Below are 12,945 nucleotides of genomic sequence, written 5' to 3' on the forward strand. Positions count from 1 at the left end.
CTATGCATCAGCACTTCTGTATCCTTTGGGTAAATCCCTAGCAGTGCTATTGCTGGGTCATAGGGAAGTTCTATCCATAGTTTTTTGAGGAACCTCCATACTGTTTTCCAGAGTGGCTGCACCAGTTTACATTCCCACCAACAGTGTAGGAGGGTGCCTGTCTCTCCACACCCTCGCCAGCATCTATAGTCTCTTGATTTGCTCATTTTAGCCACTTTGTGTGGTGTGAGGTGGTATCTCAGTGTGGTTTTGATTTGTATTTCCCTGATGATGAGTGATGCTGAGCATCATTTCATGTGCCTGTTGACCATCTGGATGTCCTCTTTGGAGAAGTGGCTGTTCAGGTCTTCTGCCCATTTCTTCAGTGGATTATTCGTTTTTTGTGTATGGAGTTTAGTGAGTTCCTTGTAGATTTTGGATACTAGTCCTTTATCTGATATGCCATTTGCCACTATCTTTTCCCAATCTGTCGGTTGCCTATTTTTTTGATCTTTTCCTTTACATTGCAGAAGGTTTTTATCTTGATGAGGTCCCATTTTTGTTCTTGATTCCCTTGCCTTTGGGGATGTGTTGAGGAGGAAATTGCTGTGATTGAGGTCAAGGAGGCTATTTCCTGCTTTCTTCTCTAGGGTTTTGATGGTTTCCTGTCTCATATTCAGTTCCTTTATCCATTTTGAGTTTATTTTTGTGAATGGTATAAGAAAGTGGTCTAACTTCATTCTTCTACATGTTGCTGTCCAGCTCTCCCAACACCACCTGTGGAAGAGGCTGTCTTTTTTCCATTGGATACTCGTGCCTGTTTTGTCAAAGATTAATTGGCCATACACTTGTGGGTCCAGTTCTGGGCTCTCTGTTCTATTCCATTGGCCCATGTGGCTGTTTTTGTGCCAGCACCATGGTGTCTTGATGATGACAGCTTTGTAGTAGAGGCTAAAGTCTGGGATTGTGATGCCTCCCGTTTTGGTTTTCTTCTTCAATATTACTTTGGCTATTCGGGTTTTTTTGTGGTTCCATACTAATTTTAAGATAGTTTGTTCTAGCTTTGAGAAGAATGTTGGTGCAACTTTGATAGGGATTGCATTGAATGTGTAAATTGCTTTGGGTAATAATGACATTTTAACAATATTTATTCTTCCAACCCATGAGTACAGAATGTTTTTCCATTTCTTTGTGTCGTCTTCAATTTCCGTCATAAGTCTTCTATAGTTTTCAGCATACAGGTCTTTTACATCTTTGGTTAGGTTTATTCCTAGGTATTTTATGATTTTTCGTGCAATTGTGTATGGGATCTATTTCTTGATTTCTCTTTCTGTTGCTTTATTTTTGGTCTATAAGAATGTAATCGATTTCTGTACATTGATTTTGTATCCTGCAACTTTACTGAGTTCGTTGATCAGTTCTAGAAGGCTTCTGGTGGAGTCGATTGGGTTTTCCATGTAGAGGATCATGTCATCTGAAAAAAGTGAAAGTTTGACTTCTTCTTTGCCAATTCTGATGCCTTTTATTTCCTTTTGTTGTCTGATTGCTGATGCTAGGACTTCCAGCACTATGTTAAACAACAGTGGTGACAGTGGACATCCCTGTGGAGTTCCTGATCTCAGGAGGAAAGCTCTCAGTTTTTCCCCATTGAGGATAACATTAGCTGTGGGCTTTTCATAAATGGCTTTTATGATGTTTAAGTGAGTTGCTTCTATCCCAACTTTCTCGAGGGTTTTTATCATGAAGGGATGTTGTATTTTGTCAAATGCTTTTGCTGCATCTATCGACAGGATCATATGGTTTTTTTCTTTTCTTTTGTTACTGTGATGTATCACATTGAAGTATTTGCGAATATTGAACCAGCCCTGTAACCCAGGAATGAATTGCACTTGATCATAATGGATAATTCTTTTTATATGCTGTTGAAGTCAATTTGCTAGTATCTTGAATATTTTGGCATCCATATTCATTAAGGATATTGGCCTGTAGTTCTCTTTTTTTGGTTGGGTCTCTGTCTGGCTTAGGAATCAAAGTGATACATGCTTCGTAGAATGAGTCCAGAAGTCTTCCTTCATTTCTGTTTTTTGGAATATCTTGAGAAGGCTCTGTGTTAACTCTGCTTTAAATGTTTGGTAGAATTCCCCTGGGAATCCATCCAGCCCTGGGCTTTTATTCATTGGGAGATTTTTGATAACTGATTTGATTTCTTCACTGGTTATGGGTCTGTTCAGATTTTCTCTCTCTTACCGTTTGAATTTTGGTAGTGCATGTGCATTTAGGAATTTGTCCATTTCTTCTAGATTGTTTAGTTTGTTGGCATATAAGTTTTCATAGTAATCTGTGATTATTGCTTGTATATCCGAGGGATCTGTTGTAATAGATCCATTTTCCTTCATGATTTTGTCTATTTGAGTGTTCTCTCTTTTCTTTCTGAGCAGCCTAGCTAGAGGTTTATCATTTTTATTTTTTTCAAAAAACCAACTCTTGGATTCATTGATCTGTTCAATTGTTTTTGTGGATTCTATCTAATGGATTATTTAAAGTGAAGACCAATATTTCATTGTGGTTTTGTTTGCATTTCTCTGACGATTAATGATGTTGAGTATCTTTTCATGTATCTGTTGTGAGATATCACCTTATGTGTGTCAGAATGACTAGAATCGAAAAGAAAAGAAATAAGAGTTAGCAAGGATGCTGGAGAAAAAGAAACCCTTGTGCCTTGTTGGAGGGAATGCAAATTGGTGTAACCACTGTGGAAAATAGTATGGAGGGTCTTCAAAAAATTAAAAATAGAATCACCATATAATCCAGTAATTCCACTACTAGGTAAGTTATCCAAAGAAAACAAAAATACTAATTAGAAAGGATATATGCACCCCAGTGTTCCCTGCAGCATTGTTTATCATAGCCAAGATGTGGAAGCAACACAAATGTCCATCAGCAGATGAATGGATAAGGAAGATGTAGTACACACACACACACACACACACACACACACAGATAGATACATAGATAAATAAATACACACACGATGAAATACTAGCCATAATAAAGAAAGTGGTCTTGCCATTTGCAAGAACATGGATGGACCTAGAGGGTATAAGGCTAAATGAAATGAGTCTTATAGAGAAAGACAAATACCATATGATTTCACTCATGTGTGGAATTTAAGAAGCAAAACAGAAAAAACAGGTGGTTGCTAGAGGGAGGTGGATGGGAGGATGGGTGAGACATCAAGGGTATTAAGAGTAAACCTACAATAATGAGCATGGGGAGTATATAGAATTGTTGAATCATTATGTCTACACTTGGGACTAATATAACACTGTATGTTAATTATACTTTAATAAAAAGATAAATTATTAAAGCAAATTTACATTCGATAAATAAAAAATGGGAAACTATTTACATATTCCTGGAATAAGGATATTTCCGTTTAACTTCTCTAAAGAAAGTAATTCATTTGAATTAAAAATTTTTACTCAGAGGGCTACCTGGCTGGCTTAGTTGGTGACTCTTTATCTCTGGATTGTGCGTTTGAGCCCAACATTGGGTGTAGAGGGTACTTAAAAATAAACCTTTTAAAAAAAGAATTGTAGAGGCAGAGAATTGTATAGCATTGTAGAATTATAGATCAAGCCAACTCCTTTTATAGGTAAGGAAATAAAGCTCATACCTACCTGACATCTAGGCTAGTTAAAGGAGACGGTAAAGTTAAAGCTTGATCCTGTGGCCTTTTGACTATTATACTCTACTGTCTTGCATATCTTATAAATCATAATATATTATATTTTAGCAACAAAAACTGAATTCCCAAGATTTAATTATAGTGATTGAGTTTTGTTAACTTCATTTGAGAAACAGATGATTAATATCAGGAGTAGTGATATATTTTGTTACTAATTTTTAATGTTTACCATTTGTAGGAAGATGCTCAACTCCTGGTATAATGTGGATATTCTTGTTTTCTTCATAGAATATATTTAACATGACCACACCAAACAAGACACCTCCTGGTGCTGACCCTAAGCAGCTGGAGAGGACTGGAACAGTACGGGAAATTGGGTCACAAGCTGTTTGGTCACTCTCATCGTGCAAACCAGGTAAAACAAAACAAAGCAAAACCCAAAAAGTTGTTTGTGGTAACTACTTATAATTTCCTTGTACACTGGACTGACTTTAATATTCTTTTTTGTTTAGCTGGTTTATTTTAATTTTAAAATAAATTGAGTTTTCATTTGTTATATATCTTTTGTCAGTTGCTTTACTAATTCCACTTTAAAATTCAATGTTTCATAAGGTCTCTTCTTTTATCCTCTATCTCTGTAATGATTTAGTTATTTGGTGAGCAATTTTTTGTGGCTGTCTTTCTAGATGGGATAAGTGGGTGATAACATTTTTTGAGTCATTGCATATTCCTAGATAACTTTATTTTTCTCTTTTTTAAAGGGTTTATGTTTTATTTTTTAAGTTTATTTCTGAGCGAGAGAGAGAGAGAGCGTGCACTTGAGTGGTGTGGGCAGAGAGAGAGGGAGAGAGAGAATCTGAAGCAGGCTCTGCACTGTCAGCATAGAGCCTGATGCAGAGCTCAAATTCACACTGTTGAGACCATGACCTGAGCTGAAATCAAAAGTCAGATGTGCAACCAAGTGAGCTGCCCAGGCACCCCTTTTTCTTTTAAAAAGTTTTATTTTTGGCTTTACTCTTTATTGGGGTAGAATTTGGGGTGGTGGTCCTTTTCTCAAAATTTTGACGTATAATTTCATCATTCCTTTTTGTTGCAAATAAGAAGACCTATGCTTGTCTCTCTTTTTTTCTAAGTAAATTTGTTCTTTCTTTCTTGAAGCATTTAAGCTTTTCTATTCTTTTTTTTTTTAATCTTTGTTTATTTTTGAGAGAGAGAGAGTGCGTGCATCCAAGAAGGTGGGTGAGGGGCAGAGAGAGAGGGAGACACAGAATTTGAAGCAGGCTCCAGGCCCTCAGCTGTCAGCACAGAGCCTGATGCGAGGTTCAAACCCACGAACCATGAGATCATGACCTGAGCCAAAGTCAGATCTTCAACCAACTGAGCCACCTGGAAGCCCCTAAATTTTTGTATTCTTGAAGTTCAAGACTTTTGCCAGGATATGTCAGGATACATGTTTATGTTTTCTCATCTAACTTGTAATTTGCTGGGCATTTTCAAGCTGTAGACTTAAGCTCAGAGAATGTTTTTTAGCTTGAGGAACATTAATTATAATTTTATTGGTTTACTAACATTTTCCAAAGTTTCCTTTGGAAACTTGTTACTTACACATAAAGACTTTGGTACACCTGGAACTACAGTAGGTGTGCAATATTCCCAACCAAGTGCCTTGTTTCCCTTTAGGATTCCTTTCTAAGTAATTTTTGAGGTATAATTTATTTACAATAAAACTTACCCTTTTTAGGTGTATAGTTGTATGAATTTTAACAAATTCATACAGTCATCACAATCAAATATAGAGTATTTCCATTATGCAAAGTAATTCCCTCATGCCCCTTTGTAGTCAGTCTTCTGCCCCCTTCCCAGCTCCTGACCTCCTTTGATCTGTTTTGTATCCCTTTAGTAATGCCTTTCCCAGAATGTCCTGTAAGTGTAATCACACTGTAGGAAGCTTTTTGGGTCTGGCTCTTTCACTTAGCATTTGTGAGTTTTTCAAGCTGTTTCATGTATCAGTAGTTTGTTCCTTTTTATTGCTGATTACTGTGCCACTGTATGGTTATACTATGTTGATCTCTTCACCAGTTAGTGGACATTTAGGTTTGTGGTAGCCAGCTTCTGTTTGGTCCCAGTGATCCTTGTCTGGTATTCATGCTTTCTGTTGACTTCTGCAGTGTGTCAGGATTGGTCTCTGGAACGGGTAGAACATGGCAGAGGTGATAGTATGTGGCTTCTGAGATTAGATTGGAAAAAGACATTGTGACTGTGCCTTGTTCTTGTTTTGATCATTCACTCGGGGAAGTCACCTGCCATTTTGTGAGGAAACAGGAGGTCTGGTGAAGGGGTTTGGGTGGCAAGGAACCTTGGCCTTCTGACAGTAGCCAATGAGGAACCTAGGCTTCTTGTCAACAGCCATGTGAGCAAGCTCTCTTATGGATCCTCCAGCCCCAGAAAAGACTTCAGATGATCATTGGTTCAGATAAGTTGACTGCACACTTCTGAACATTCCTGAACCGAAGTGCTCAATCAAGTTCCTCCCCAATTTCTGTCTCATAGAAACTGTGAGTTTTAAGCTGCTAAGTTTTGGTGGTAATTGTTATGCAGCAATAGTTAACTAAAATTACTTGTCATATTTGGTGATTAGGATAAGCTGCTATAAGCATTCATGACACATTTTTGTGTGGACATACGTTTCATTTTTGGGGGGGGTAAATTGTTAGGATTAAAATTCTGTAGAATTTGTAGGAGTAGAATTTGTTTTTATTTCTTCTTTTCCAATCTATACCTTTTATTTCCTTTTCCTGTCTTATTGTGTTAGCTAAGACTTCCTCTATAACATTGCATGGGAATGGTAAGAAGAGACATCCTTGTCTTATTTTTGATCACAGTAAGGAAACTCTTAATTTCTCACTATTAAGTATGGTGTTAGCTGTTGATTTTTTCATAGATACGTAAGGTTGAGGAAGTTCCTTTGTAGTCCTAGTTTGTTGGTAGATTTCATGTTGAATGGGTGTTGTATTTTGTCTGATGCTTTTTCTCTATCTGTTGATATGATCATGTTTATTTTCCCTTTTGCCTGTTGATATGGTGGATTACATGAATTGATTTTGGAATGTCGAACCAGCTTTCCATGCACAGAATAAATCCCACTTAGTTTTGGTTTATAATTCTTTTTATACATGGTTTCCTTTTGCTTATATTTTCTTGAGGAGTTTTGCATCTGTGTTTGTGAGAGATACTGTTCTTTAACTTTCTTTGAATGCCTTTGTCTGGTTTTGGTATTAGGGTAATGCTGCCCTCTTAGAGTGAGTTAGGAAATATTTTCTCTTCTATTTTCTGGATAAGAGTGTAGAGAGTTAGTATTATTTCTTCTTTACATGTTTGATAGAAGTTATCAGTGAAACCATTTGGCCCAGGTGATTTCTTTTGGAAGATTATTAATTTTTTATTCAATTTCTATAGTAGATATAGATCTATTCAGATGATCTATTTCTCCTTGTGTGACTTTTGTTAGATTGTGTCTTTCAAAGAAGTGGTTTTATTTATGACTTGTTTAAATTTGTGGGCATAGAATTGTTTATAATACTCTTTTAGTTTCCTTTTTGTTATCCATGTGATTGGTAGGCATGACCCCTCTTTTGTTAAGGATACCAGTAATTTGTGTCTTCTGCCTGTTTTTCTTGGTTAGCCTGGCTGGAGGTTTATTGATTTTTATTGACCTTTTAAAGAACCAGCTTGTGGTTTCAGTGACTTTTTCTCTATTAATTTTCCTGTTTTTGCTTTTCTTTTTCTTGGTTTTTAAGGTAAAAGCTTAGATTACGGATTCTAAATCTCTCTTCTTTTCTAATGTGCATACTCCATGCTATAAGTTTCTCTGTAAGCACTGCTCTTACTGCATTCTATAATTTTTTGGTAACTTTTATTTTCATTTTCATTCCGTTTCAGATATTTCCGTTTCTTTTCATACTTTTTCTTGATTCATATGTTGTTCAATCTCCAAATATTTTGAGATTTTCCAGTTATCTGTTAGTGATTTCTAGTTTAATTCTGTTGTGGTTTGAGATCCTATTTTGTATGATATCTATTCTTTAAAATTTTTATGTATAGTTTATAGGCCAGAATGTGGTCCATCTTTGTGAATGTTACACATGAGCATGACAGGAATTGTGTATTCTTGAGAAGCTTGCATATTCTGTTGTTACCTGATAAACTAATCAGCGGGTGTCAATTTGATCAAGCTGATTGATGGTGCTATTCAGTTCAACTATATCCTTACCTATTTAATGCCTGATGGATAAAGGCTAAGATTCAGAATTTAAAATTCTTTAGGTGTCCTTGTTTTTGTTTTCCTTGTTATTTTTGGACTTCCCCAGAGACTCAGTAAATGGAGTCGAAGCTCACAGTTCTTTGAATTGTAATCTCCTGGTATTATATAGGAGCCCTGCTGATATGATGGTCACTTGTAGGGGGAACAGAAGTGTTCTATAGTCCTGTGACTAGATCTTAGTCTTTTGTAGGTCTGTGTCCATGGCTATGACCTTTACAGGTGCTTCTCAGCTTTACCTACCCCTCATTTATGTGGAAGACAGGAAGGCTACAGGAGTCTGGAGTTGGGTAGGCTCTAATAAAACTCATGTTGGTTAGATTTGAAAACAGTTTTCCTAGAAGATAGATCTTTACTAAGGAGAGCAGAATGCTCTGGGTGTATTTCACAATGATTACTTTTCCCCTACTTCTGCAGGAAGCACTGGGGAATTTCCTTTGATCTTTACCTTAAAGGGAATCTGGTAGGGCTCCTAGAGGTAAAATCCATGAAACATAGAGCTCTTCCTCAGGTTGAGCTTCTAAAAGTTTTTATTTCTCAACCTAGTTCACACTTAGTTGCCAGCAAATAGTCAATTACTCTTTAAGTTTTCCTACCAGTTACTTCCTCCACTAGCATTTGCTACTTCTGGTAAGCTATGATTCTGTTTTTGTTTTTGTTTTTTTCAGTTTTCTCAGTGGTGGTTTGCCCTGTGACCTCAATTCTCTTTTGGACCTAAGAAGTAGTATTAATTTTCAGTAGGTTTGGCTTTTTTTCATTGCTATAGTGAGGATGACAGTACATTTCCGACCTCTTTAATGTCAGACGGGAAGCTGGATGTTTTTCCTTTTCCTTTTAAACTATATATATATCTTTATATTTGAAGGGATTTCTTATAGACAACACTAGGTCTTAGTTTTTAATTTATTTAAACCTGTGCGCTGTCAGTGTAGAGCCTGATGTGGGGTTTGATCTCATGAACCATGAGATCATGACATGAGCTGAAATCAAGAATCAGACACTTAACTGACTCAGCCACCCAGGGACCCCTTGGTTTTTAATTTAATGTGATATTCTTCATCTTTTCATTATAAGTCATTTAATGTTTATCGTTTATTTATGATTATTCATTACTTATTGATGTAATTAGATTTAAAACTACTCGCCTGGGATTTTTCTTTTTCTTTTTTTTCTATTGATGTTATTTTTCCTCTTTTTTTCTATCTGTTTTTGGATAAATTCAGTATTTTTTTATGATTCTGTGTTACCTCTACTATTAAGATATTGGTTATACATCCTTTTGGATATTTTTGAGTGGTTTCCCTAACGATTTCTTTTTTTTTTTTAATCTTTGTTTTTAAGAGAGAGAGACAGAGCGTGAGCAGGGGAGGGGCAGACAGAGAAGAGATACAGAATTCGAAGCAGTCTCCAGGCTCTGAGCTGTCAGCACAGAAATTGAAAGTATCCTGCTGAAGGGTATTATTTTATTTTATAATTGCATTACTAAATACCTAGTAATGCAATTGCTACATCAAAAGGTAGTTCCACTGTTAACTTTTTGAGGAACCTCTATACTGTTTTCCAGAGTGAGTGTACAAGCTTGCATTCCCACCAACAGTGCAAAAGGCCTCCCCTTTCTCCACATCCTTGCCAACATCTGTCATTTCTTCTGTTGTTGATTTTAGCCATTTTAACAGGTGATATCTCATTGTAGTTTTGGTTTGTATTTCCCTGATGATCAATGATGCTGAGCAACTTTTCATGTGTCTATTGACCATCTGGATGTCTTTTGCTCATTTTAATTGGATTATTCATTTTTGGGGTGTTGAGTTTTACAAGTTTTTTTTTTAAGGTTTTATTGATTTACATTGAGGGAGAGAGTGAGAGAGAGAGCAGGTGAGTAGGGGAGGGGCAGAAAGGGAGGAAAAGAGAATCATAAGCAGATTCCGTACTGCCAGCACAGAGCCCAAAGTGGGGCTTGAACCCACGAACCGTGAGATCATGACCTAAACTGAAACCAAGAGTCAGATGCTTATCCAAATGAACCACCCAGACCCCCTACAAGTTCTTTATATATTTTGGATACTAACCCTTTACCAGATATGTCATTTGCAAATATATTCCTCCATTCCATTAGTTGCCTTTTAGTTTTGTTGATGGTTTCTTTCACTGTGCAGAAGCTTTTTATTTTGATGAAGTACCAATAATTTATTTATGCTTTTGTTTTTCTTGCCTCAGAAGACATATCTAGGAAGAAGTTTCTATGGCTGATGTCAAAGAGGTTACTGCCTGTGTTCTCCAACCAGAGGAGTTGTTTTTGTCTTTGTTTTGTTTTCTAAGTAGGCTCCATGCTTGCTGTGGGGCTTGAACTCAGGATCCCAGGATGCATTCTACCAACCAGGCCAGCAAGGCACCCCATTGTTTAAAATGTATTTTATTTTACTTTTTTATTTTAAGTGGGATCCTTGCCCAACGTGGGGCTTGAACTCACGATCCTGGGATCAAGAATTGCAAGCTCTACTGACTAAGCCAGTCAGGTGCCCGACCCCCCCCTCTCAAGAGGAGTTTTTTAATGTTCCTCCTTCACTTTCAGTTTTTACCTATCCTTGTACTTCTTTGTTTCAGAGAGTGTCTCTGCCTTCAGCAGTAGAATGCTCTACCTTGTTACTCAGTGTAGGGGATGAGAGGTAGGGCTTCTCTGTTTTCCTGTTCCAGCTTCAATCTTAGATGTCCCTTATGTGCCGGGCTTCCAAGGTAGGGCTTTCTCAGAATTTTGGTCCTTCCTACATATGATAGCCAAACTCTGCCTTGTATCTGTGGCTGGTCTTTTGTGGGAGTTTTCTGCCCTACCCCCAGAGGAAGGACTGTTTCTTGCCTCTACTCCGGGTATAAAGGGGTTTTTCTTTTAATCTTCTCCCAGCAAGGATGGGTCTGTATCTGTCCTGGAGTCAGTAGGTTTGATGCTCATTCCTTAGCAGCTTAAGTTCTTTCTTCTGTTGGAGAGAAGGGTTTGGGAAGGAGGATGGAGTGTTTTGCTTTTCTGCAGTGGTGGTCAGTTCCCTTCTTCATGCAACCATTGAAGTAACCTTTTGAGTCTCTTGCTCTCCCCCAGACTCTTTCTCTTATACAGGCATATGGTGAAGGCCCTTAGAAAAGAGTCTAAGAGTCAATGTGAGTTCACTTTATATATGGGACTACTATGATTGCTGTATTTTTATGCCAGCCCACACTTGGCCTTTAGCAATTTGTTAAAGTTCTGCCTGATGTCTTATGTGTTTATTTGGTCATTGTTCCATCCTCCCATGCCCTACCACAGTTGGGACAGGCTATATATCCTTTCTCTCCTGAGGCTGAGAGTTGCCCCTTCTTGGATTTTAGGCTTTTGGGTTGCTGTGTTGTTTCAAGCTCTCATGTTTTCAAGAAAAATTATGAGTTTCTAATTTATCTAGCCTCTTCTTGTTTGAATGGGAGTGATGCCTTTTTCCAGCTTCCTACATCCTAGACTGTTTCAGAAGTTCCCATATTCTTTATAGTATCAAATAGTTCTGTGAATTTGTTCAAATCGAACACCTTTCATTATTTGACCTAGTAGCATAATTCAAACTGGTGGCTTACTGTGTCAATAATGGGGTATAAATTAGTGTCCACTCACATCCTTTTAATGCTATGAAGTTTGCAAGGGGCAACACACACCTGGCTCCCTGAAAATGCCCCACTGCTCTGACATCTTGGAGGTGCAGATGAGAACAATAGCTAACACTGCCAGGAGAGTGGTGGCATCACTACAAAGTGTGTTGGGTATGAGAGTCATGAGGTTCATCCATTTTGTGTCATACATTTTGGGCCCATGACTTTTGGGCCCATCAGTAAAATATCAGTATATGATTACACATAAAGAATGACTGACAGGGGGGCGCCTAGGTGGTTCAGTCAGTTCAACGTCTGACTGGCTCAGGTCATGATCTCGCGGTTCCTTGGTTCGAGCCCTGCATCAGGCTCTGTGCTGACAGCTCGGAGTCTGGAGCCTGCTTCAGATTCTGTGTCTCCCACTCTCTCTGTGTTCCTGCCTCACACTCTCTCACTCACTCGTGCGCGCTCTCTCTGCAAAAATAAGTAAAAGTTTAAAAAAAGAATGACTACTCTTTATTAATGAGAAGCAGCAATTTATGAGATGGTTAATTATTTAGCTTTTGCTTTGCTATGGTCAGGTATTTTTCATTTTTAGGCAGCAGACAGTTGTTGAAATCTATAACACTGTTAGGGAGTAAAAGATAAAAAAGATAGAATCCTGGCTATCAAGGAGTTTACAATCTAGTAGAGGAATTATAGCTTTAAACTAGGAATTACACAGTGTAATAGTTTATAACTTTTATTTAGTATTTACTAAGTATTCTAATACTTTATGTGTACATGCAGTATGTATTATTATTTTTATCATTTTCCAAATGAGGAAACAGTAGTATAGAAAGATGAAGTAATTTGATAGTGATTATATAATTAGTGGGAATCCTGCAATTCAAGGCAGTCAGGTTTTGTGGTATCATATTGCTTTCTCCTGAGCATAGGCTCAGTGTAGGAGTGGCTCAGAAGGCAAAGTGATTGATTTTGCCTGACAGATCAGGGAAGGCTTTATGGAGATACTCTTACATGCTGGAGCGAGAATAGGGTTTCACTGAAAAAGGACATAAAGGCAAGAGAAACAGTATGCACAGAAGCGGACAGCTGAGACAAAACATAGCTCGTTCAAAAATTTTAGGTAAAATTAGAACAGAGGGAAGTGGCATAGCTGAAGCTAGTTAGGCAGAGGCTGACCATTGTTAAACAGTTGATACTTTACTGTATCCAGCCATTGAAAAATTTTAAGTAGCAGAGTAAAACAGTCAGTGTTTGTTTATATTTGAGAAGTGTAGAGGTTGGATTGAAGTGAAGCAAGGGTAGAGGTAAAGAAATCATTTAAAGGGAATGTAAGAATTCAGGTGAA

General features: G+C 37.5%; 1 protein-coding gene across 4 annotated transcripts in view; it reads left to right on the top strand.

The window, feature by feature from the left end:
• The window catches only part of ANAPC10 (anaphase promoting complex subunit 10), a 101,190-nt gene that overhangs the window by 2,243 nt on the left and 86,002 nt on the right, over positions 1–12,945 (top strand). For all 4 annotated transcript variants that reach the window (XM_029955974.1, XM_029955986.1, XM_029956087.1 and 1 more), the window contains exon 2: positions 3,956–4,082. In XM_029955974.1, coding sequence (XP_029811834.1) covers positions 3,968–4,082 — 115 coding nt within the window. In that variant the 5' untranslated portion in view covers positions 3,956–3,967. The remainder of the gene's footprint in view (positions 1–3,955; positions 4,083–12,945) is intronic.

This window comes from Suricata suricatta, chromosome 1, assembly GCF_006229205.1.
Source record: "Suricata suricatta isolate VVHF042 chromosome 1, meerkat_22Aug2017_6uvM2_HiC, whole genome shotgun sequence".
NCBI classification, from domain to species: Eukaryota; Metazoa; Chordata; class Mammalia; order Carnivora; family Herpestidae; genus Suricata; species Suricata suricatta.